The sequence below is a fragment of the Ursus americanus genome, chromosome 23 (genome assembly GCF_024610735.1).
Source record: "Ursus americanus isolate L20-20 chromosome 23, mUrsAme1.1.p, whole genome shotgun sequence".
Lineage (NCBI taxonomy): Eukaryota > Metazoa > Chordata > Mammalia > Carnivora > Ursidae > Ursus > Ursus americanus.
The window spans coordinates 35,958,199-35,978,383 of NC_142149.1; the positions used below are offsets into that span (position 1 = coordinate 35,958,199).

Below are 20,185 nucleotides of genomic sequence, written 5' to 3' on the forward strand. Positions count from 1 at the left end.
CCACCCTTCAGCCCAGGGGGAGAAGCCAGCCCCAGCCTGCCCTCCCTGCTCCATGGGTCCCAGGCAGGCTGTGCGGGGCAGTCCTTGGCTGGCTGCCTCGAAGGGTTAAGGAGGAGTGTTTGTAGCAGCGCTGTCTCCAAGGAGAGGAGGGGAAAAGCAGAGTGGAGAGGCTGACGCGGGCTCCACTGCCAGCAGCTGGGGGGTGGGAGGCAGCCAGCAGGACCAGCCTAGTCCTGGGGGAGAGAGGGCAGTGTTCTCACCTCCATCTGTCCTGGGAGGTGGCGAACTCTGGGCGAACTGGGCAGCCCCAGAGTGAGGTCACTGCAGGGCCACCAAGTAGGGAAAGTTCCAGCAGGCACTGAGGAATGTGGGGGGGGCGGGGGCCGGGCTGAAGCCAGCAGCAAGGAGCAGAGCCGGAAGTCCTGGGCTCGCCTAGGGTTGAAGGGGAACCCCTGAGTCAGGGAGAACCAGCCAAGGCCCAGCAGGTAGTAGGAGTGACGACACAGCAGTGAGAGAGAGGAGGCACCCACCTCCTCCCTGCTGAGGGTCCAACCATGCCCCGGCCTGGGGGACGTGGGAGGAGGCCTGGGACCCTGCGGCCACCGGTGTGTAGCATCCGGCCCTTCAAGTCCAGTGAGCAGTACCTGGAGGCCATGACAGAGGACCTGGCCGAGTGGCTTCGGGATCTCTACGGGCTGGACATCAACGTGGCCAACTTCCTGCAGGTCCTGGAGACAGGCTTGGTGCTGTGCCGGCACGCCAATGCCGTCACTGAGGCCGCCCTGGCCTTCCTGGCTGAGGCACCTGCCCGAGCCCAAAGGATTCCCCTGCCTCGGACTGGAGTTTCCTGCAATGAGGCCGCCCAGCCGGGCACCTTCCAGGCCCGGGACAACATCTCCAACTTCATCCAGTGGTGTCGAAAGGAGATGGGCATCCAAGGTAACCACCCTGCACCCGCCTCCCCAGGCCCTTATCCTGCCGGAATCCACCTCCTCTCTAAGGCTCGGGCTGCACTGGAAGTCAGGAGCCAGGGTTCTCTTTCCTCATTGGCTTTGGGCCAGCTCAGCCTTTTTCGTGCCTCAGTTTCCCCATCCCATAGTAAATCTTCAATACATAAATGTGTTGATTGAATGATTCATTCATTCATTCAACAAACATACATTTAGTCCCTATCTCAGGCCCAGCACAAAGGACCAAGAGGACTGAGATCCAGTGTCCAAAGAGTTCATGGTCTAGGAAAAGAGACAGATGAATACATACACAAATTATAGCCCAATGTGCTAAAAGCCCCAAATGGAAGTGTATGTGTTGGGAAGCCAGGGGAGGAAACAGGTGGATAGTGGGGGCCCAGAAAGGCCTCTCAGAGGAGGAGGGTTTGAACCAAGTCTTGGGGAACAAATAGAAGTTTGGGGGAAAGGGAATTCTAAGCAGGGAACAGCACGAGCAAAGGCACAGAGAAGGTGCTGTGTTTAGACGACTGGGAGAAGCCAGGGAGGGTGAGGGCACAGGCTAGGGTGGGGGAGGGGAGGACAGAGAGGCAAGCAAGTGGACATTAGGGAGGGGCCAGTTGTGCTGAGGCTTGTGAGGCACAGGCGAGTGACAGGCTAGGATCCCTCATCTCCTAGGCCACCGAGCCTGGCATCCACCCTGGTGTGGCTGGAGGAGGAGAAAAATGAGGAGGAGCTGTGGCAGGAGCTGGCCCTGCCCCCTGCCCCAACCAGGGCCCCCCATCTCCTAGGCCTGGTGGGATGAAGCTGGATGTTGTGCCATCCTCCAGGCCAAGGCGGGTGTGGGGTGAGGCAGAAGGAACAGTCAGGCCCAGCTGCTGGCCGGTGGCAAGGCAGTGTGGAGCAGGACTGGGAGGCTAAGAAAAGCTAGTGTCTTACTGAGCACGTCCCATGCAGCCAGATCTTGTCCGCAGACACCTAACAGCTGTCTTCACAGCAACCCTGTGAAATAGTCTACATCCCACTTTACAGAGGAGGAGACTGAGGCTGGGGGACTAGCCGAAGGACACACAGCTGCTGGGTGGGAGAACCGGGACTCCAACTCGGGCAGTCAGGCCCCAGAGCCTGGACTCAACCTTGCCTGGTTATAAGTGGGCTGAGGGTTGAGTTCCAGATGTCTGCTGGATCTGGAAGGTGAGCAGAACAAACTGCTTCTTACTCCTAGACCCAGGCTGCCGAACGCAGTAGGGAGAAGGGCAAGGTGGCGCTAACCCGCAGCCGGGCTCCGGGCCTCTCTGTTTGGCCGTGTCACCTCTTCCCACCCCAAAATGTCTTGTCAGACGGGCAACCTACTCTGCCCTGAGTGCCTGAACAATTCTGCTCAGACCTCTCCCAGGGGCCGGCCTGACTCCAAGATCCGACGATCCCAGTCCCCCACCCCACGCCCCCCATCCCTCCGCCGCGCCTCCACCCGGGGCCGGGGACTGCCCCAGGGCTCTCCCAGCTGCTCTGCTGGGCGGAGGTCCGCAGGCGGCTCAGGCTGCCTGCCCCCCTCCCCCACCTCCGCCCGCCAGAGGTGGTGATGTTCGAGACCGAGGACCTGGTGCTACGCAAGAACGTGAAGAACGTGGTGCTGTGCCTGCTGGAGCTGGGCCGCCGAGCCTGGCGCTTCGGCGTGGCGGCGCCCACCCTGGTGCGGCTGGAGCAGGAGATCGACGAGGAGCTGCGGCAGGAGCTGGCCCTGCCCCCGCCGGACCCGCCGCCGCCCGAGCAGCCCGCGAGGCTGCCCTGCCACTTCCGCCACCTGGACCAGCTGGTGAGGGGCTCTGGACACGCCCCCAGGCCCCGCCCCCGCCCCTTCGCCCCGCCCCCTCCTCTCCCCTCCCCAGCTGGCGCCCGCCGCTCGGAGCTTCCTCCTTCCCGAGCCCCAGCACCCGCCAGCCCCGACTGAATTCTCGGTGCGGCTTTGATTAAGTCGTGTTCCACTCGGAGCCTCAAGCCGCATCACATATCGTCCCAGCTAGGCTGCTTATTAAGTGTTTATTACAACCCCGCGCCCTAGACCTCTCTCACCGAGGACCCGCCGGACGGCTTTTGAGAACACAGCCCCTGGCACCGTCTCGGACACTTCGGTTCAAGTCTTAGTTCCACTGCTCCGCGGCTGTGTGACTTGGGGCAAATATTTAACCTCTCTGTGCCTCAGTTCCCTTATCCGTAGCGTGGAGGTGTAATAGGACCTACCTTCTTTGGCTGCTGTAATATTAAATAAGCCAGCGCATATGAAATGCGCGGAACAGTGTCTGGCACGGGGTGGGGGTGCTTCATAGATTACTGGGATTAACTCAGGAACAGAGCTCAGGGAGCTTTCTGAACTTGCCCAAGGCCTGTGGTGCGGTGCAGGCAGGACTCCGGCCAAAGCCTGGCAGATTCCAAGGTCCACCTTCTCCATCATTACACTCCACTGCCTCCGTCAGCTGACCCACAAGGGCACTTGGACTATAGGTGACCACTCGAGGTCTCGATCTCACTGGATCATTAAAAGCACTTACTTCTCAGCCTCCAGCCCTGACCTCGGCAGAAGCCTGGAGGCTGGCTCTGGGGGCAGGCAGGCCCCCCCTCACTGGGCTTGACCCAGGGTGGGGGGTAGGGAGCTTGGGCACCTGTGTAGAGGGAGGGCTGAGCCCCTTGTCACTGCCCACACAGGTTCAGAGCCTCGTGAGCCGCTGCACATGCCCAGTTCAGTTCTCCATGGTCAAAGTGTCTGAGGGGAAGTACCGCGTGGGGGACTCCAACACCCTCATCTTCATCCGGGTAAGTCTGGGGACCAGAGTAGGGGTGTCCCCAGGATTAGCAGAATAGGGTTGCCTTTCATGGGACCTTGCCCAGGACTGAGGGCAAGGACAGGAAGTCACCATTCACCCCAACCTATCAGGTCTTGGGGCTTTCTTTCTCTTCCTTGCGGAATTGCCAGAAGATCTTTGGCAAAGTTGGCAGTCCTAGCCCCTCCTCCCATGAGGGCAGCCAGAACCCTGCCCCCATCTGCTCCATGTTAGCCTAGTGCAGAGGGGTGTGCTTTGCCTCCACTCCATCCACATGCTTGGTCAGAGCAAGGGGCTGAAACCCCAAGTTTGTGTTCAGTGCACAGCCCAGCCACCCGGGCCCCTAGTCCACGCTTCACACGCCTGGCTTGGCACCCCTGCAGAGGGGTGCATGCTGGAAAACCGCAGGCTGCTCCAGGGAGAGAGGACGCCCTCTATCCCACCCCCAACGTCATCCTTGTCCCCTACAGATCCTCCGGAACCACGTGATGGTGCGTGTGGGGGGCGGCTGGGACACTCTTGGCCATTATCTGGACAAACATGACCCCTGCCGGTGCACCTCCCTCTGTGAGTCCCCTGAGGGTCCCTTCCCTGTGGCTCTGGGTCGGGAGGCCAGAAGCAGAGGTAGGAGGTAGGTCTGATCTCCAGGGGCAAGAAGTATGTGGGGATGGAGAAAGGAAAATACTATAAAAGGTACTGGTGTTAAGAAAGAAAGGAAGGAAAAAAGAGAGGGAGGAAGGAAGGAAATTAAAGAAGGTACTGGTCCGATGCCCTCAGCCGTAGGAAGGAAGCAGGGCAGCCGTAGTGCAATACCAATCATAGCCACAAGATGGCAGCAAACACACAGAATCAGCCTTGGTCAGGGTGCCTCTTGGCAGGGCTGAGGTCTGGCTCTGACGTCCACTGTGGTGGCACCAAGTATGACTTGGAGGGGTCTTTAGTCCTCCCATAATCTCTATTTGCCCTTCAAGCCACCCCAAATAAGCACGCAATCTAAGTGAAACATGTGAACTTGCAATACAAATGCAGCTTTCAACAAGTCCCCGAGCTGGGCCCTCTGACCTGATTTCGTCACTTGAACCCCTATAAGGAAGTTCTGGCACTGCCCCTGTAGGTCCTACTGTCTCTAATGTGGCTTTGGGGCATGGGACAGCTAGGGAAGAGCAGTGGGCCCCATCAGCAGGAATTTAACCCCTTCCTCCTCTTCTCTATCTTGGGGGCTGTGTTGGTAGCACACAAGACGGGCAGTTTCCAGAAGTCCCCTACCCCACCGGTGCAGCATGACGTGCGGGTGCAGGACGGGCCCTCGCAGCCCCAACCTACGATGACTATCCGCCGGTCCCAGAGCCCGCTGCCCCCTGTGGACTGGAAGACATATACCTCCTCAGGCCGGAAGCTGAGGCCCCCCGCCTCCTCCTCCCCTAGAGCCCACAGTAAACGGGGAGCAGAGGCGGGAGTCCCCAAAGAGACAGCACCATTCCTGAGGTACAAGGGAGAGGGGCAGAGCAGGGTCTCTTTCTCCTTTGGAGTCCACAGCCTCAGAGGCCGACCCCTCCCCCGCCAATTAAGGGAAGCAGGTCTCCTGGCGGTGCCCCTACCCCAGGTGTTCAGAACCAAAAGGCACCTGGTCAGTACCATTGGGATCCTTTAGCGCTTTCATATGCTCTCCCATTTCACAGCTGAAGAGGCTGAGGCCCATAAAGGCCCATAGATATTTCCCAAGGACCTTCTGCCATTTCACAGTAGAACAGATACTCAGACGTCCCCTCCCCCAAGACTGGTGAGCTGTAGTTGTGGGACCTGAAGTAACCCAGGGTCCAAACCAGGCTTCCATCTGCTACACAGGGGAATGAGGGAGAATAAACTTGAACGGTAGCTGTCACAAGGAAGACTCGGGCAGGCCCAGAGGGACAGAGAGCGTCTGTTTCATTCAACATGAAGTCTGGCCCCCTTGGTGTTCAGGCTGGGGAAAGGTCATCCCTTCCGGGACCCAGGGGACTGGACTAGATGATCCTGCCAGTCTCATGATTCTCCCTTTCAGGCGCCAAGAGAAGTCACCCACCCCGTCTTGGAGGCAGCTGCCGGTGGGGGACAGTCCACCCAGCCCCCAGTTCTCATCCCCCCCTAGGCGCCAAGACCCACGGTGCGCCTCCTCGGGGAAGAGGGAGGAGAGCTACTCCTCTGAACATTCCAGAGGAAGGACTCCCACGTCTTGGATTCATGAGGAGACAGACAGCCAGGGAGTTCACGCCAGGGCCCCCACCTCCCAGAGATTCCAAGTCCCCGAAGCCACCGCCAAAAGGACACCAGCAAAAGGACTATCTCCACTGCCTCGTTCCTCCAGCCCAGCCAAGCCCATGGGCCTCAGGCCACCACCCAGGGGTGAGGCTGAGGGTGCTTCCTCCCAGCTCAGGGAGCCAGCAGCTGTCCGCTCTCTGTCCCCTGTTAAAGGGCCCACCAAGATCCCTGTCCGACTGCCCCTCACCTGCTCCCCCACTCCAGGAAGCAGCTTTCCAGGTATTGCAGGTGGAGGTCCCATGACAGAACTGGGGAGTGGCCCCATCCCAAAGGCTGTCATTGGGGACCTGGCTGGGTGCAAACATGGGGACTTCTCTGTGGATGCGAGACAAGGGGACCAGAAGCCGGACATCCAGGTGACAGCAAAAGCTGGGGAGCCCTGGGGCCTGGGTCCACGGGAGTGGGAAGAGCGATATCCTCCCCTGCCCCCGGGTGCAACCAAGGATCAAGCTATCTACCACAGTCTAGAGGAGGAGCTTTTGGCCAACATGCAGCTGCTAGAAGTGGGGGGTGCCTGCCCTCAGGGCACAGGGTCTGGAGTCATCCCACGAAGTGGGGTCTACGTCCCCAGCTTAGGTGGGCGGTGGTCTGAGCCTGGGGGTCCTTATGACAAAGTCATCCAAGAACTGGCTCAGGGCCCCCCACTCCTCCTTAAAGTGGACCTGGGAGCCTGGAAGGCATCCTCCACAGTGTCCCCTCAGCTAGCTGTTCCCACAGGCCCAGGAACCCCTAAAGGGAAACTGGGAGCCAGAGAGAGTGGGCCAAAGGTAAAGGTAAGCCTGAGTGCCAAGGGCACCGGGATGAAGAAGGTACCAGCTCCAGGAAGGCAGGACTGCTCAGACCCCACTGTGTCTGCCAGCCTGGAAGCCCCCACACCTTCAGCCTCAGACCCCACTTCTGACAAAACCCAGGCATGTCCAGGCAAGGGCAAGAGAACACTCCGGAAGCCCCAGAGAGTCCCATCCATCTACAAGCTGAAGCTGAGGCCCAGAATCCGGCCCCGGAGAGACCACAGGCCTGGGAAGCAGCCTTCACGCATCCCCAGGCCACTGGCCTACCTCCACCTGAGTTCAGCCAGGGCACCCCCCAGGGGCAGGCTGGTGAGAGCAGCACTGGGCAGCAAGGCAGTGGGGGCGACCCCAGTGCATGGAGCCTCAGCAGGGGAGGAGGAGGAAGGAAAGAAGAGGGAAGAAACAGCTGCCCCACTGAATAGCAGCTCCCAGCCTTTGGAGGGCGTGGGTCTCCAGCAGCTTGATCAAGCCCCACTCCCACCTGAGGAGGAGTCCTGGGTCTGAGGAGGAGCCTTCACAGCCCTGAGCCTATGAGACTGGGGGAGAAGGGAAGTGAAAAGGATGCCATGTATCCACTGGACTCCAGGCTGCAGGAACAGAGTGGAAGGTCCCTCCCCTCCATCCAGGGCCTTGGCAGGAGAGAGGGTGTGGGTGGGGTCAGAGGACAAATATAGGTTCAATCTGCTTGTTGGGCCAAGGGGCAACCCCTCACTCCCATTCCAACTCCAGGGGCACCAGGGCCACCCTATGTCTTCTTGCCTTCCTCCAGAACAGCACCCCAGACTCCTGGCCTCTGGCCATGGCCACCATTTCCACAACTCTTTTAAGTTATTAAACACTTGTGGGTGTGTTCCTTAGCCCCAAGCTTCTTGAGTCCCTCACTGGAGGATTGTGGTGGTGCAGAAAGGCACGGTTTCAAGCGTTTTCCCAGGTGCAGAAAGGTATAGCTTCAAGCATTACCCACTGGCGTGGAAGGCGTTGAGGGACAGGGGGCAGGGGTGAGAGAGGCTTCCTCTCTTGAGGCTCAGCCAACCTTGCCAGACCTCCCCTCCTGGAAGCCGGTAGCGTGTCAGCACCAAGGACAGGGACACACACAAGCCTTTCCGACTTCAAAGCTTTGCTCTGGGTTTTGGGAACTGAGATCATTCGGAGTCAAGAGAGATGGCGGAGAGTGTTCTTGTCACATCTACAGCCACGAAGGGGCTGCAGAGGCTCAGCCACAAGTGGGAACAAAAACACAGCAGCAGGAGCTGAGATCGAGTCCAGTTATGAAAGTTTTCCCGAAGTGGTGGGGGGAGATCTTTCACTTCCCCTCAGGATGGTTTTGATCAGCGTGGGAGGGCTCAGAGGCTAAGTGGAGGGGGGAGTCCCAAACTCTTCTTAGTTCTCCTGTTTGCCCCAGGCTCTGGGACTCAGAGCAACCTCATCACCCTGACGGTCCTTCCACAGCAGAGCTCAGCAGGCAGGCCCTGTAGGAGAGCCCTTTCCCTTCCAGGGCAGGAACTGAGCCAACACCTTGTACAGAAACAAGGGAAAACACTCCCTGATTTTTAATCTGACTTCCAATCACAGCGCAATGGGCATCATACACACTTCCAGACCCTGTGGTGGGAAACCCTGGGGGTGGGGGGAGGACAGAGACTCAGAATGGGGGTGGAGGGAATCAAAATCAAATACCTGGAGTGCAGTGGAGGGGCTGAGGGGGGCCCGCCAGGCGATACATTCCAGTGGCTCCCATAAGGGGCAGCCAGAGGCCTGGGTCCCCCATGTCCACCTCAGGTGCCTCAGCTGGGGGTGACAGTGATGGGGCAGGTGAGATGCTGCCATCCCTCACCCCATCCCCCTCGTGAACCAGGGGGCAGGGATGCAGGGGGTAAAAGGGGGCAGGCCCTCTTCCTTACCCTCCCAGCCACTCCAAGGTGTGGGGAAGGGGAGCCGCCTCCTCTGTTTCAGAGGGAGGCTCAGAGAGGGCGGGTCACTTGCCCAAAGTCATGCAGCACAGCAGGGACTAGATCCCAAGGTCAGGGCAGTCACTGCAGGGCTGTGCTACACCCCACGGGTGGAGGGAGTATCAGCTGGGGAAGTGGAAGGGAGAATTAGATTCCCTTTCATACTGGATCTGGATAAATTCCCTACCCATGACCCCTCCCCCAGATTCTGCTCCATCACCACTCTGGGCTACCTGATTTTCTGGTCTACACACTGCAGCTTGGCTACACTGAGGCTGGGTTGATCTATCTGCCCCTCTTCTAACGAGGGACTTTCCTATCCTCCCACCACAACAGGGCTCAGGACTCAGCCTCAAGGAGTACTCAGCCAGGGGCAGGGGACACGCACCATTGCTCCCACCCTCCAAGTACCCCAGTAATCCCTCAGGCTGCTCCTAGTATCTTCATGAATTTTGTTATTTCTAAATCGGTACAAAACTGACAGTGATCAGCTCCGGTGACGAGAGGTAGAAACCGGCCAGGCAGCCGGAGAAAATGGGGTGGAGTAAGTCAGGGCATAGGGCCAAGTGGTGTTGGGACAAGGGGGCATCAGATCCTGAGGGCCTCTATCTAGGGTGTGGGTGTGGGAATATCTCCCCCCAAGCACAGGGGTCCCCATAATTCTTTTCCTGGCTCTGCCCCTCCCCAGATTTATCAGAGAAATCTGAGATTCAAGGCAGGCAGGGTCTGGGGCAGCAGATTGGAGTGGGATGGGGAGATAAGTCTTCATTAGCACAACCTAACCCCCCCCCCCAACCTCGGGACACCACCTTGCCCACCACCAGCCCCGCAAAACCAACATCCCCCGATCTTGCAGACCACCCATCGCAGGAGGGAATAGAGGGCTGGAACCTGGCATCATGGAAATAAATTTATCCTTTGGGGGATTCCCTCTCCACACTCCGTCAAGAAAAAAAAAAAAGTTTCAGCCCACGGGGTGATCTGGCTTTGGGGTCAGGAAGGGGATGAGGGGCACCCAGCAGGGATGGACCATCTAGTTAAGGCTGGAAGGTAGGTTGTTGTGTCTCTGGGGGCTGCTGGGCGGGGAGATCTCCCTGGAAGGGGGAGAGCTCAGCCTTCTCCTGACTGACCTGGGACCTCAACCCTCAGACCCCGATTACGGTCCTTGGGCCACCCGCATCTCTCTGCCCTGTGCCGGTGGTGCTGACGGTCCAAAGGCTGGCCTCACAGAGAAGCTGCCAGGATCTGCGACAAGGGGATGAACGAAATGAGAGCCCTGTAAACGGAGCTGGGGGCAGGAAGGTGGACCGGAGGGTGGGTAAGACAGCTCAGGACCAACAGACGCTTGGGCAGACAGACATGGGGAAAGAGACGCAGGGCAATGACAGACACACTCTCTGGAGAAGACGGGTGGGGGCCCCGGCCAAGACAGCACCTCCCCACCCCCACGCCCCGCGCTCCCCCTCCCGATCCCAAAAGGCCAAGGCGCCCCTTGGGGCCCGGCCGGGCACGGCGCTAGCTACAGCAGTAAAGGCGGCGGGCCCGGAAGACCGATGCGGAGAGGGGCGGACCGGGCAGTTGCAGGAGGCGCCCTCTCGGCCTCTGCGTCTCCCCGCGAGGCGCGCGGCTGCGGGGGCGTGCCAGGCCGGGGCCGTCAGAGTCCTTCCCCGGGCGCTCCCCGCCCGAGCCCCGCAGTCCCGGGGAAGGCCCCCAGCCCGGCCGCTGGGGGGTGCGGCCGCGGGCGGGCGGGCGCGCGCGGCGTCACATGATGGCGCAGCGGTTGCGGCGCAGCGCGCCCTGGAAGCGCAGGGCGGCGTGCACGTGCTTGCAGCGGGCGCAGCCGACGCTCTTGAGCAGCTCGCTGAAGAGCAGCAGGATGTGCCAGTTGTACTTGGCCGAGCACTCCACGTAGCCGCACTTCCAGGTCTTGCGCACCAGGTGTGACACGTTCCAGCGCGGGATCACGCGCCCGCGCTGCAGGTCCCGCTTGTTGCCCACGATGATGATGGGCGTCTCCGAGGTGCCGATCACCCTGCGGGGTGTGGGGGCGGATCTCAGAACTCCACACTCGGGTCTCACAACCCCTGGACTTCAAGAAGGGCAGGTCAATACTGCCTGGTCAATACTGGAACTACCATACCTCTGTTCCAGGGGCAGCGCTCAGCCTTCGGGGTGTCTTATATTCTCTAATCGGAACAACTGATCTAAAAGGTGGGTACTATTGTTATCCCCATTTTACAGATATGGAACCTGAGGCTTATCTGTTAACTGGCTTAAAGTGATGCAGGTGAGTGGCCCTGGCAATTTTGTTCCCAGAGCCCCTGCTCTTAACCACTGCATTAGACTAGCCAGCCACCCCATGGTGAGAATCCCAAAGTGAGTTATTAGGAATGGGACAGTAAACTGCGTGTGCGTGTTTGAATGTATGTGCAGGAATCAGAGGGTACCTCACCAGTGCCCCACCCTCCCCCCCTTGCACCATTTCCAGGGCAACTGGGGCGCCCAATGAGGTGGTAATGGACTATATCCTGGCCCCTCACCTCGTCTCTAGGATCTGTTGGCGGATGGTCTTGACGTACTCAAAGCTGTCAAAGCAGCAAATGTCGTAGACCAGGATGTACGCGTGGACGCTCCGGAGGCCCCTGCAACAGGCGTCTGCCCACTCCTGCAACAGCCCCAGCCAGTGCCGAGGTCAGAGCAACCCCGAGGGCTCCCCTTGCCCCCAGCCGCCTCCAGCCGTAGACTGACAGCATCCCCACCTGCCACTGCACCCCAGGCCTCCCACAGCCCCCATCCCCAGGAGGCCTGGCCCAGAGCAGACCGGAGGAGCTCAGTACAGTGGCTTCCCCACCTCCAAGCCAGGATAGGGCAGGTCATGCTGCCTGACCTCTGCAGCGGCACTCACTGTCCTGTGCACATCTGGAGCTGAGATCTGCCTTGTGCCATTTTATCGCCCAACCCATTCATCCATCCACTCCGTCCTTTGTTCAAGTACACATACTAAGTGCCTGCCTCTAAGAACCAAGGCCTCTGGGCTAGTTGTTGGATCTGTTGAAATCCTGTCTTCCAGTTTAAATGTTTCCTCCTCCCCCAGGAAGTCTTCCTGCAAGCAGGGGACTACTCCCTTCATTTCCTGTGTTCTAAGAATACCCTGATTCTACCTTGGTTAGAGTTGTTTCCATCCCCCGTTCCCTAGTTCCATTGTGAGCTCCTGAGAGGGCCAGAGCCAGGCCTTCCTCGTTTTTGTGTTGACTCTTAGCAGGCTCTTTAATCGCACTACCGAGGCTGGTGAGCTCTCTGTGGCCTTGAACCCCACCTGTTCCATGCAGGATCAATGCAACTCCTGCCTATAGCAATGCCCTTAGATTGTTACCCGGAATTGCCCCTTCTGTTTGCTCTACGTTGCCCTCGGGGCTGAGAAGGAGAAGGCCCCTAAGGAGAAAAAGACTGAGACTGGCTGCATAGTGGGGGCTCACAGAGACCAGGGCCCAAGGGCAGCTCCAGAGAAACAGAGCTTCCTGAATGCTCAAGGCAAATTCTGAGGAAAGGGCTGCAGCTCCGGAGGAAGAGGCCCCTGGAAAGGCTGAGTGTACTAAAGAGAAGGTTCCCTAAGAGATTAATTAGCTGATTAACCTTCCAGCAGATGGCAAACGCAAGATCAGCCGAAGGCAGCTGGTGTGTGGAAAGAAGGGGGGGGGGGGTCTCTGAAGTTGGGGGAGGGGCAGGCCTCCAAGGACAGAGGGAACCAGGGTCGTCTCCCTTGAGGGCCCAGGCAAAAGCGCCGGAGGAGGAGCAGGCATGTGCCCCGCCAGCTTCTGAGCTGCCTCGGGCAGGGGCCAGGCTTGGAGGACTACGGCTGGCTCTCCACCTCAGAGCAGGAGTGAAGGAGGAAAGATGCCGGTGGCCGGCGGGCCGTGGTGGAGAGTTCAGTCCAGCTCCAGAAAAGCACTCCCAGACTGAAAGGCTTAGAAGCTGCAGCAGTGGATTTCCCCTGGGAGATGATGTGGCATCTTTTCTTTGTGCTGAGTTTTAACTTTGCTGCAGGGGGAAGATGTTGGGGACAGATCTAAAGCCTCCGGGAACCGGGGGTTGGCTTCTTAGGCCAGGGAAGCAGGGAAGACTGCACTCCAGCCACTGGACGCGGTGCCCTCTGAGAGTGTGGGACCCCCAGGGGCTTGGGGTTCCTCCCCTCACCCCCTCAAGGAGTGGAGAGCAGCAGGAAGCGGGAGCGATGGGGAAACAGGCACAGAGGCTCCCATCTTCCAGCTCTGGGCTGGGGAGAGGGAACAGCTGCCAGCCTCTGAGGGTGACAGCCCCACCTCTCCCCCTACACGCTCCTCGCTCCTCGCTCCTCGAGGGGGCCTCCAGGCTGCCTTCCCGCCCACTGCTCTCTGGGGGCTCCTAAGAGGGAGGGAAGGAAGGCTCCTGATTGTCTGCCTTGTGCCTTCACCCCGAATTGAAGGAAGGGAGCAGGAAAGCTCAGCTTTCCTTCCAGCTCGTGCTGTGTAGGGTTCCAGACTGTAAGCGACCATCTTGGGGCCATGTCAAGACAGAGGAGGAGCCGTGGAAACTGAATCCAGTTCTAAGGACCCGGGAGCTGAGGGAGGCTTGGCCACCTGGGTGCTGACCCTGCATTTGTTGCTCGTTTCTCTAACCTCAGGTTCACCCTCTGATAGGAGAGGGGCTGTAGGGGAACAGCTGAGGCTCAGACCACTCTCCTGGCCTCTCAGCTGGTCTTGGGGAAGAATGTATTTCTCTTTTCAGACAGTGGCCGGTGAGATTCTTAGCTTTTATATTTGATCTTTGGGGATGCAAGGTCCCTTCTCAGCATTTCTCTGCTCAAAGTCCCTTTCTTGTGCTCCAGGGCATCCAGGAGAGTCTAAAACTCAGGATCAATCAGGAAGAAAAAGGGCAGCAACCCAGCAGAAAAGATGGACAAAGGCCTTAATAGTTGTGAGAAAAAGAAATGCAAAAGCCCCTAAGCCTGTGAAAAGATGCTCAGCTTCAGTCATCCTCAGAGATACAAGCCGAAACTGCACTGAGAATATCACATCTCATCTATCAGACTGTTGAAGCCCCCAAAGTTGGACAGTACGTTCTGATGGCAAGGCTGTAGGTAAACCAGCACTCACACAGGGTCACAAAACATGAAATTTCCTAGAAGGGGAGGGAAACCTCCCTTTCCAAATCCAGCTGCATTCATCCTTTGACCTAGCAATGCCATTGCCGGGGCTTGATTCCACAGATACGCCTCCCTGTGTGCAGAGAGACTATGAACAAGGCTCTCGGTGTGGCAGACTGGCAACAGCCCACTCGTCCAACAAGAGGGGACTCCAGGGTCCATCTCTCCAGGGGGTTCAGCGCAGCCATGCTACCGACATTCAGATACCAGCACTCGGGGAAGATCTCCAGGTTATAGCAGAAAGCAAAAAGACCAGGTGGAGAACAAAAAAAAATTTTTTTTTTTCCTGTAAGAAAGGGAGTGGAATAAGAACATATTTTCTTATTTGTCTAAAGAAACTGGAAGTGTGAATAAAAAAACCAGTGAGGATGGCCAGCGAGAGTGGGGCGAGAATCAGGGTGAAGAGGGCAGGGTGGGACTGGGATTTCTCTGGGTGTACCTTTTTACAGTGGGGACCTTTTTCCCTCTTTCTTCTTCTACTTTTTCTTTCTTTCTTTCTTTTTTTTTTTTACAAAGATTGGATTTTTAAACTGTGTCTTACCTATTCCGAAATTCAAATTAAAATGAAATCTACAACAAAATGTGGAAAAATAAGCAAAGCTCAGTGAGCAGGACTGGAACGGGGTCTGCTGTTGAAGTTTCCTGCAGAGAAGCACAAGGCCCTGACCCCGGACACACAGCCCTGACCTCGTGGTTTCCAAGGGGCAGATGTGTGGGTCTGGCTTTTGTCTTTGGTGTGGATCCCCCACACCTGTGACGGGACAGCCAAGTGTCCCTGGACTCGGGCCACGGTCCTCCTGCCCGGAGTTGCAGAGACGGTGCTGACCCTGAGTCCCTGCCCCAGAGATGGCTGACTTTGTGGTCACGACAGGCCAAGCCGTGGCCCCTGCCCGTCCTTCCAGAGAAACCTCTGAACGCTCTGGTCAGGGGCTTCCTTAGGTAAGCAAATGTGTCTTAGAGTTGAGCCCCTGCTTGCACCCCATCTCCTGCCAAGCCAGAGACAGAGAGAGAGAGAGGGAAGGAAGACGTGGTCCCTGCAGGCTGCGGAAAGGAGCACTGTCAGCCAGGGCACTGGGGCACGGGAATCCAACCCCTGCAGAAAGGGTGCCCCGTGGGCCAGTCCGGAGGTCAAGGGGCAGAGCATCACTTAAAGAAAGGCCTTTGCGTAAAAGACTGTTTGGGGCCTCCGGTCTCCGAGGACCCACCTTTCCCAGGCCCTGGCTTTCCCTTCTGCTGTCCCTTCTACAGATGCCACAGGTCTGAGGCCACGGTGGACAGAGCCCGGAGTACTAACAGGCATCTAGTGTTCCTGCCCTTCTTGACGCTGCCCCTTCGCCGGCCAGTCCCACTTTAGCGGACACAGGGCGCCAAGCACACACTCACTGTACTAGGTAACCGCTGCCTGTCCTCTTAGCTGCGAGTTAGGCAGGCCGACCCTCGAGAGCACACCGCACGTCTGTTTTGCACACCATTCTGCCCTGGTGCCCGCCCACCACACACTACGTGCTCATGACATATATGTGCAACACAAATGACGGCTCTAAGCGGGGTGGCCCATGGTGCGGCTCGGCGCCCTCCGACCCCTCGGAGGGGGACAGGGCCCGGAGAAGGTGGGAGTCCAGCTCCCTACCCCACCCCCCCACCCCCCGGCTGGCCGCTCCAGTGGGCCCTCGTACCTGCAGCGTGTTGACAGGGAAGGTGCTGATGGGCGGGAAGTCGAGGATCTGGAGGTCGTGCACGTGGCCGTTCATGACGACGGCAGGCAGGTAGAGGCGGCGGGCGGTGGTGGGCACGCAGGCCTCGCTGAACTCGTTGTACAGGAACTGGCGCACGATGGCACTTTTGCCCACGCCTCGCGCCCCCAGCACGGCCACCCGGTAGGTGGAGACCATGCCTCCCGCCCCGCTCCGCCACCGCGTCCTCGCCGCTGCCTGGGGCTCCCCCGGGCTGCATATTCCAGGGGCTGGGGGCTCAGCCACCGTCAGGACCCACCATTGCTGCCCCTGCTTGCCCTGGGCCCTCTGCGGCCTCCACCTGGACTGTGGGGACAAGAAGTGGGCTTGGTGGGCCCGCTTTTCCCTGGATCTGTCCCGTACTTCCCCTGCCTGGGGACTCGGCTGCAGCTGTTCCTGCCCCTTGGCATACCTTCCCTTTCCCACAACACCTAGCTGCCTCTATCCCGAGTCTCTCCATCCTCCCTTCTCCGCCCCCCCCAACCCCCCCCCACCCGCCCCACCACCGGTGGGAATCACTCTTTCCCGTATTATGACCTGACTCTTGGCCAGGTCTGACCCCCCCAGCCCCCCCCCCCAGCCAAGGCAGGCTGCAGAGCAGAGTGGGGCGCACACTAGACTGGCTCCGATCTGCGCTTTCCCACAGAGCCCCGGGGGAGCCGAGTCCAGTGTGTCTCGACGGAGGCGCGCCCAGCCTTTTGTGGAGAGAGTTCTTTATTGGGCAGGACGTCTTACAGCCCTGCTGGAGGTACCTGCCAGCAGCCCACTCCAGTCGCCATGCTGGCCAGAAACATCCCCTATTTCCAAAGGTCTCCTGTTGAGAGCCCTGGACCCGAGGAGCACTTTGGCTCTGGAGCCCACCACGTTAGCACCCTCACCGGTGAGCCTGCAGCAGGACAGTATCCCCTGGGGATAGGAGGCATTCCCACTTTAGAGAAGACTCAAGAGGGGGCGGGAAGTGGGCCCAAGGGCACACAGCTGGCGATGGCAGCTACCGCAGTACCACCGACCTCCAAGTTCAGGGATTCCAGCTGGTGCATGCCTACAGACCAAGGGCCGGGTCTCATTCCCGGACCCCCCCCCCCCCAGGCTCAGAGGGCTTGGCACACAGCAGCTGCCCAGGAAAGGGCTGCTACAGGCTTGGACCTTGCTCTGGGTTCATTCGCTCCTTGCTTGCTCAGTTTCGGTGACTCTAGAGCGTAGGTCTAAACCCCAGCTATGACATTTCCTAGCTGTGGTCAGAGGGCGGGTCCCCCGCCCCATCCGAGCTACGCTCTGCACATATATGAAGTGGGGTTAATAGCCCCTATTTCTGAGATAATCCAAGTCAACCTCTAACCAGCTGCCTTCTCCTTCTGTTGGGGATGGTGACCAGTGAGGCGGGTACAAGCCTGAGACCGCCCGTCCAGGGACTGTTGGCAGGAGGGTGACACCAGCGCCTGCTACATGCGCCCAGGGCAGATGGGCATGCTGGATTCCCACAGGGCCATGCTTTTCAGAATCTGTGCGGGTCTTCTCTGTGGATGTGTGTTCTTTTCATATATACCCAGTTCACAGCCGAATGGACCTCAGTCTGGGCTGGCTCCGAAAATCCAGTCCACTGGGTCTGTGTGCATACAGCATAGTAAAACATTGGGCTGGATTTGCGGTGAGCCCCACCGAGGTCTGATTCCCAGCTCTGCCGCCTAAAGTGTGGCCTTGGGCAAGAAACTTCATCGGGTGTTGTGATGTCATGAAAGCAATGTCATGAAAAGTAAAGCCCAGTGCCCACAGTAGTAGGTGTTCAATGAACAGTGGCCACTGTGAGGTACAGGGATCCTTCAGCCACCTGAGGTTTTCTAAAATCTCAACGGGACTCCTAGCAGTCGCAGGAAAGGTCACCATCCACTGTTGTTCTTGTACATGTGTGTGTGTGTGTGTGTGTGTGTGTGTGTGAGAGACAGAGAGAGAGAGAGACTCTTCTCCCCGTTTTATTGAAGATAAAATCGAAACCCAAAACCAGAGACTCAGGGAAGTGGAGACCACACAGTCGCTGAGCTATCAACTAAGACTAGGACCCTGATCTCCTTTCTGCCCCACGTGGTGTCCTTTCCCCAACAGGTGTTTATCCACTTCCCTGGGCTTCCCACTGGGGTAAGGACCGGTCCCTCCTCCCCATAAATCCCTCCAGGCTCTGGGCCCCTCAGGCCTCCCTGGACACTGTGGGCTTGGCAGAGAGCTTCAGCTGGGTTAATTACATAACCAGCACAAGCAGGTGGGGAGGGGGGCATCCTGGGGGAGGAAGAGAGGGCAAGGAATGCAAGAAGAGTCCCCACCTCTCTCTAGGTGTGGCAACTTAGAGGTACCTAGGATGTGTCCTACCTGCAGATTCTCCTGGACGCCACAGTCCCTGCGCAGAAATCAACCCTTTCTGGAGAATAGCTGGGAAATAAACGGAGAGAGTGCTGGAGGCAGGGAGGGGATGCAAGGGAGGCCACTAGGCTGGCCAGCCTCCTGGAACTCACCAGGCCCAAGTGTGGCCCTGTCCCTGACTCAGAGGTGATCGGTGCCCCCTCCCTCTTCTCAGGCAGGGGTCCTGCGTCTAAGTGCCTATTAACCCAACGTCCCTACCTGGGTGGGGACTGAAGGGGGCTGTCCCGAGAATCAGGGCCCAGCCCCCTGAGCGCTCTCTCCCCGAGGCCTGCGCTCTGCAGTGAGTCTGCAGACAGCGCCCCGGCAAGAGACCGGGGACACACACTGGGGCCAAAGCCTGCTTCTTGTCCCCTCCCCTCGACCTGGACACACGAGTCCTGCCCCAGACTGATGGCCCCGGCTTTGCGGTCCCATGGGCCGAGTCACACGTCTGCCCGCTGTTTGTCCCCACACGTTCATGTGGGAGTGGGCGGGTGGGGGCGTCGGAGGCTGCTGGGCTCCCCTTGACCTGATTGGTGGGAGTCTGGGGGGGGAATGCCGGAGCCCTGCCTGCTCTCCGCCTCCAGCACCTTGCAGGCACCCCCCCCCCCCGCCAAAGCTCCCGCTCTCACGTGGCCGCCCCGCGCCGCTTCCCCGCCAGCCCGCCGGCCCCCTCCGCCCTCCTCGCCCTGGCCCCCAGGCCCGGCCGCCCGGCTCCCACCCGCACCACCCCCCCGCCCAGGCCCTGCCCCGCCCGCCTCCCCTCCTCCCGCCGCTTACCCGGGGCCGTCCTAGCTGCCCCCGGCCCTGGCCGGCCGGCCGGCGGGGCCGCGCTCCCCCCGGGCTCCGGCGCTGCCCCTCGGCTCCCCGGCCCGGGGGGAGAGGGGTGGGGGCGCCCCCGGCTGCCCAGTCGGCGCGGGTTCAGCGGCGGGCGCGGAGGGCAGGTGCGGGCGCCGAGGGGGCAGGAAACCTCCAGCCCAGCTCTCCCTCCGGAGCGCGCCGCCCGCTCGCGCCGGTAGGAGGGAGGCGGAGGGGAGCGCGAGGCCGGGCGCGGGGGGGTGGGGGGGGGTCGGGCTAGCGTTCCGCTGGGTCCCTGAGCCTGACGGATTCGCTCGCGCGGCCCTGGAAGAATTCTTCTTGAACCCCGAGCCTCGATTTGCACCCCCTCCCGACTCACGCTGCCAGATTTTTAGCTCCCCCCTGGAGGGGTGGGGGGAAGGCACCGGAGAGGCCCTAAAGCCTCTTGCTTCACTCCAATTCCTTCCCCCTTCACCCCGCGCCCACCACGTCCACCCTAGCTTCCCTCTCTAGTCTCCCTCGCACCCTTCCCAGGCCAGTGCACTGCAGGGCGGGCGCACCTGTGTGCCCCGCACTCCGCGCCGGCGACAGCGTCCCGCCTCTCCGCCGCCGCCCCGCTGGAGGACGGAGCGCAGGGTGGTCACTCTCGCCCTTCGCTGCAGCCGTGCAAGAAGGGCAGACCAGGTTAGCCGCAGAGCCCAGCTTATCTCCTGCCAGTGAATGACCTCCACTCCCTAAACCGACTGCTCCCCTCTCTTCTCCAGACTGGGACATAGCAGCGCTTGCCAGGGTTGCAGGCGCAATCACCTATATATTTATTCGAAAACCAGCGGCGACAGCGGCAATCCCATGGATAGCTAGCATTTCGCGAGTATGTACTATGCGCCACACACCGCGCTCCAAGCTTCGCCTGCGTCCTCGAATTCAATCCTCACAATCCTGTGAGGTTGATTGTACAGATGAGATAGCCGAGGCTGAGAGGGGCTGAGTAACTTGTCTTACTGAAGGGCAAAATTTGGACTACAAAGACGGGGATCCCTACTTGGGCAGCCCCCCCCACCCCAGTCCGAGGGGCAGAAGCAGACCCAAGCAGCACTAATTCTGTGCTGCGTGAAAAGCCAAGGATCTGGAGGAGGGCAGAAGGAGGGGACCAACTAGAGGAGTCTGGAGGTGACAGAGGAGGCAGCTTTGAAGGAAGGAGCCTCCAAAGAAATGGATTTGGAGTTGGCGAGTAAGAGGGAGGTTGTGGGAGAGGAGGGCTACAGGTCAGAGAAGGT

At 59.5% G+C, this 20,185-nt stretch overlaps 2 protein-coding genes across 2 annotated transcripts; one reads left to right on the forward strand and one right to left on the reverse strand.

Moving 5' to 3' along the window:
• Window positions 1-415: 415 nt before the first annotated feature.
• Window positions 416-8,202, forward strand: GAS2L2 (growth arrest specific 2 like 2). Its single transcript, XM_045773466.2, has 6 exons — window positions 416-939; window positions 2,522-2,763; window positions 3,651-3,758; window positions 4,237-4,333; window positions 4,999-5,251; window positions 5,808-8,202. Exons 1-6 carry the CDS (start codon window positions 555-557, stop codon window positions 7,357-7,359), a joined length of 2,637 nt encoding a protein of 878 aa, XP_045629422.1. The 5' UTR covers window positions 416-554; the 3' UTR covers window positions 7,360-8,202.
• Window positions 8,203-8,371: 169 nt separating this feature from the next.
• Window positions 8,372-19,130, reverse strand: RASL10B (RAS like family 10 member B). The gene is made up of 5 exons (XM_045773465.2): window positions 18,891-19,130; window positions 18,081-18,140; window positions 15,663-16,025; window positions 11,345-11,469; window positions 8,372-10,836 (listed from the first exon to the last, which is right to left on the reverse strand). Exons 3-5 carry the CDS (start codon window positions 15,876-15,878, stop codon window positions 10,566-10,568), a joined length of 612 nt encoding a protein of 203 aa, XP_045629421.1. The 5' UTR covers window positions 15,879-16,025; window positions 18,081-18,140; window positions 18,891-19,130; the 3' UTR covers window positions 8,372-10,565.
• Between the last annotated feature and the right edge of the window lie 1,055 nt (window positions 19,131-20,185).

Coding starts and splice junctions, on each gene's coding strand:
- GAS2L2 (XM_045773466.2), top strand. CDS start 555: ATGCCCCGGCCTGGGGGACGTGGGAGGAGGCCTGGGACCCTGCGGCCA. Junction 2,764..3,650: donor TCCGCCACCTGGACCAGCTG/GTGAGGGGCTCT, acceptor CTGCCCACACAG/GTTCAGAGCCTCGTGAGCCG. Junction 5,252..5,807: donor GAGACAGCACCATTCCTGAG/GTACAAGGGAGA, acceptor TCTCCCTTTCAG/GCGCCAAGAGAAGTCACCCA.
- RASL10B (XM_045773465.2), bottom strand. CDS start 15,878: ATGGTCTCCACCTACCGGGTGGCCGTGCTGGGGGCGCGAGGCGTGGGC. Junction 11,470..15,662: donor TCCCTGTCAACACGCTGCAG/GTACGAGGGCCC, acceptor GGGCTGTTGCAG/GAGTGGGCAGACGCCTGTTG. Junction 10,837..11,344: donor CAACAGATCCTAGAGACGAG/GTGAGGGGCCAG, acceptor CACACCCCGCAG/GGTGATCGGCACCTCGGAGA.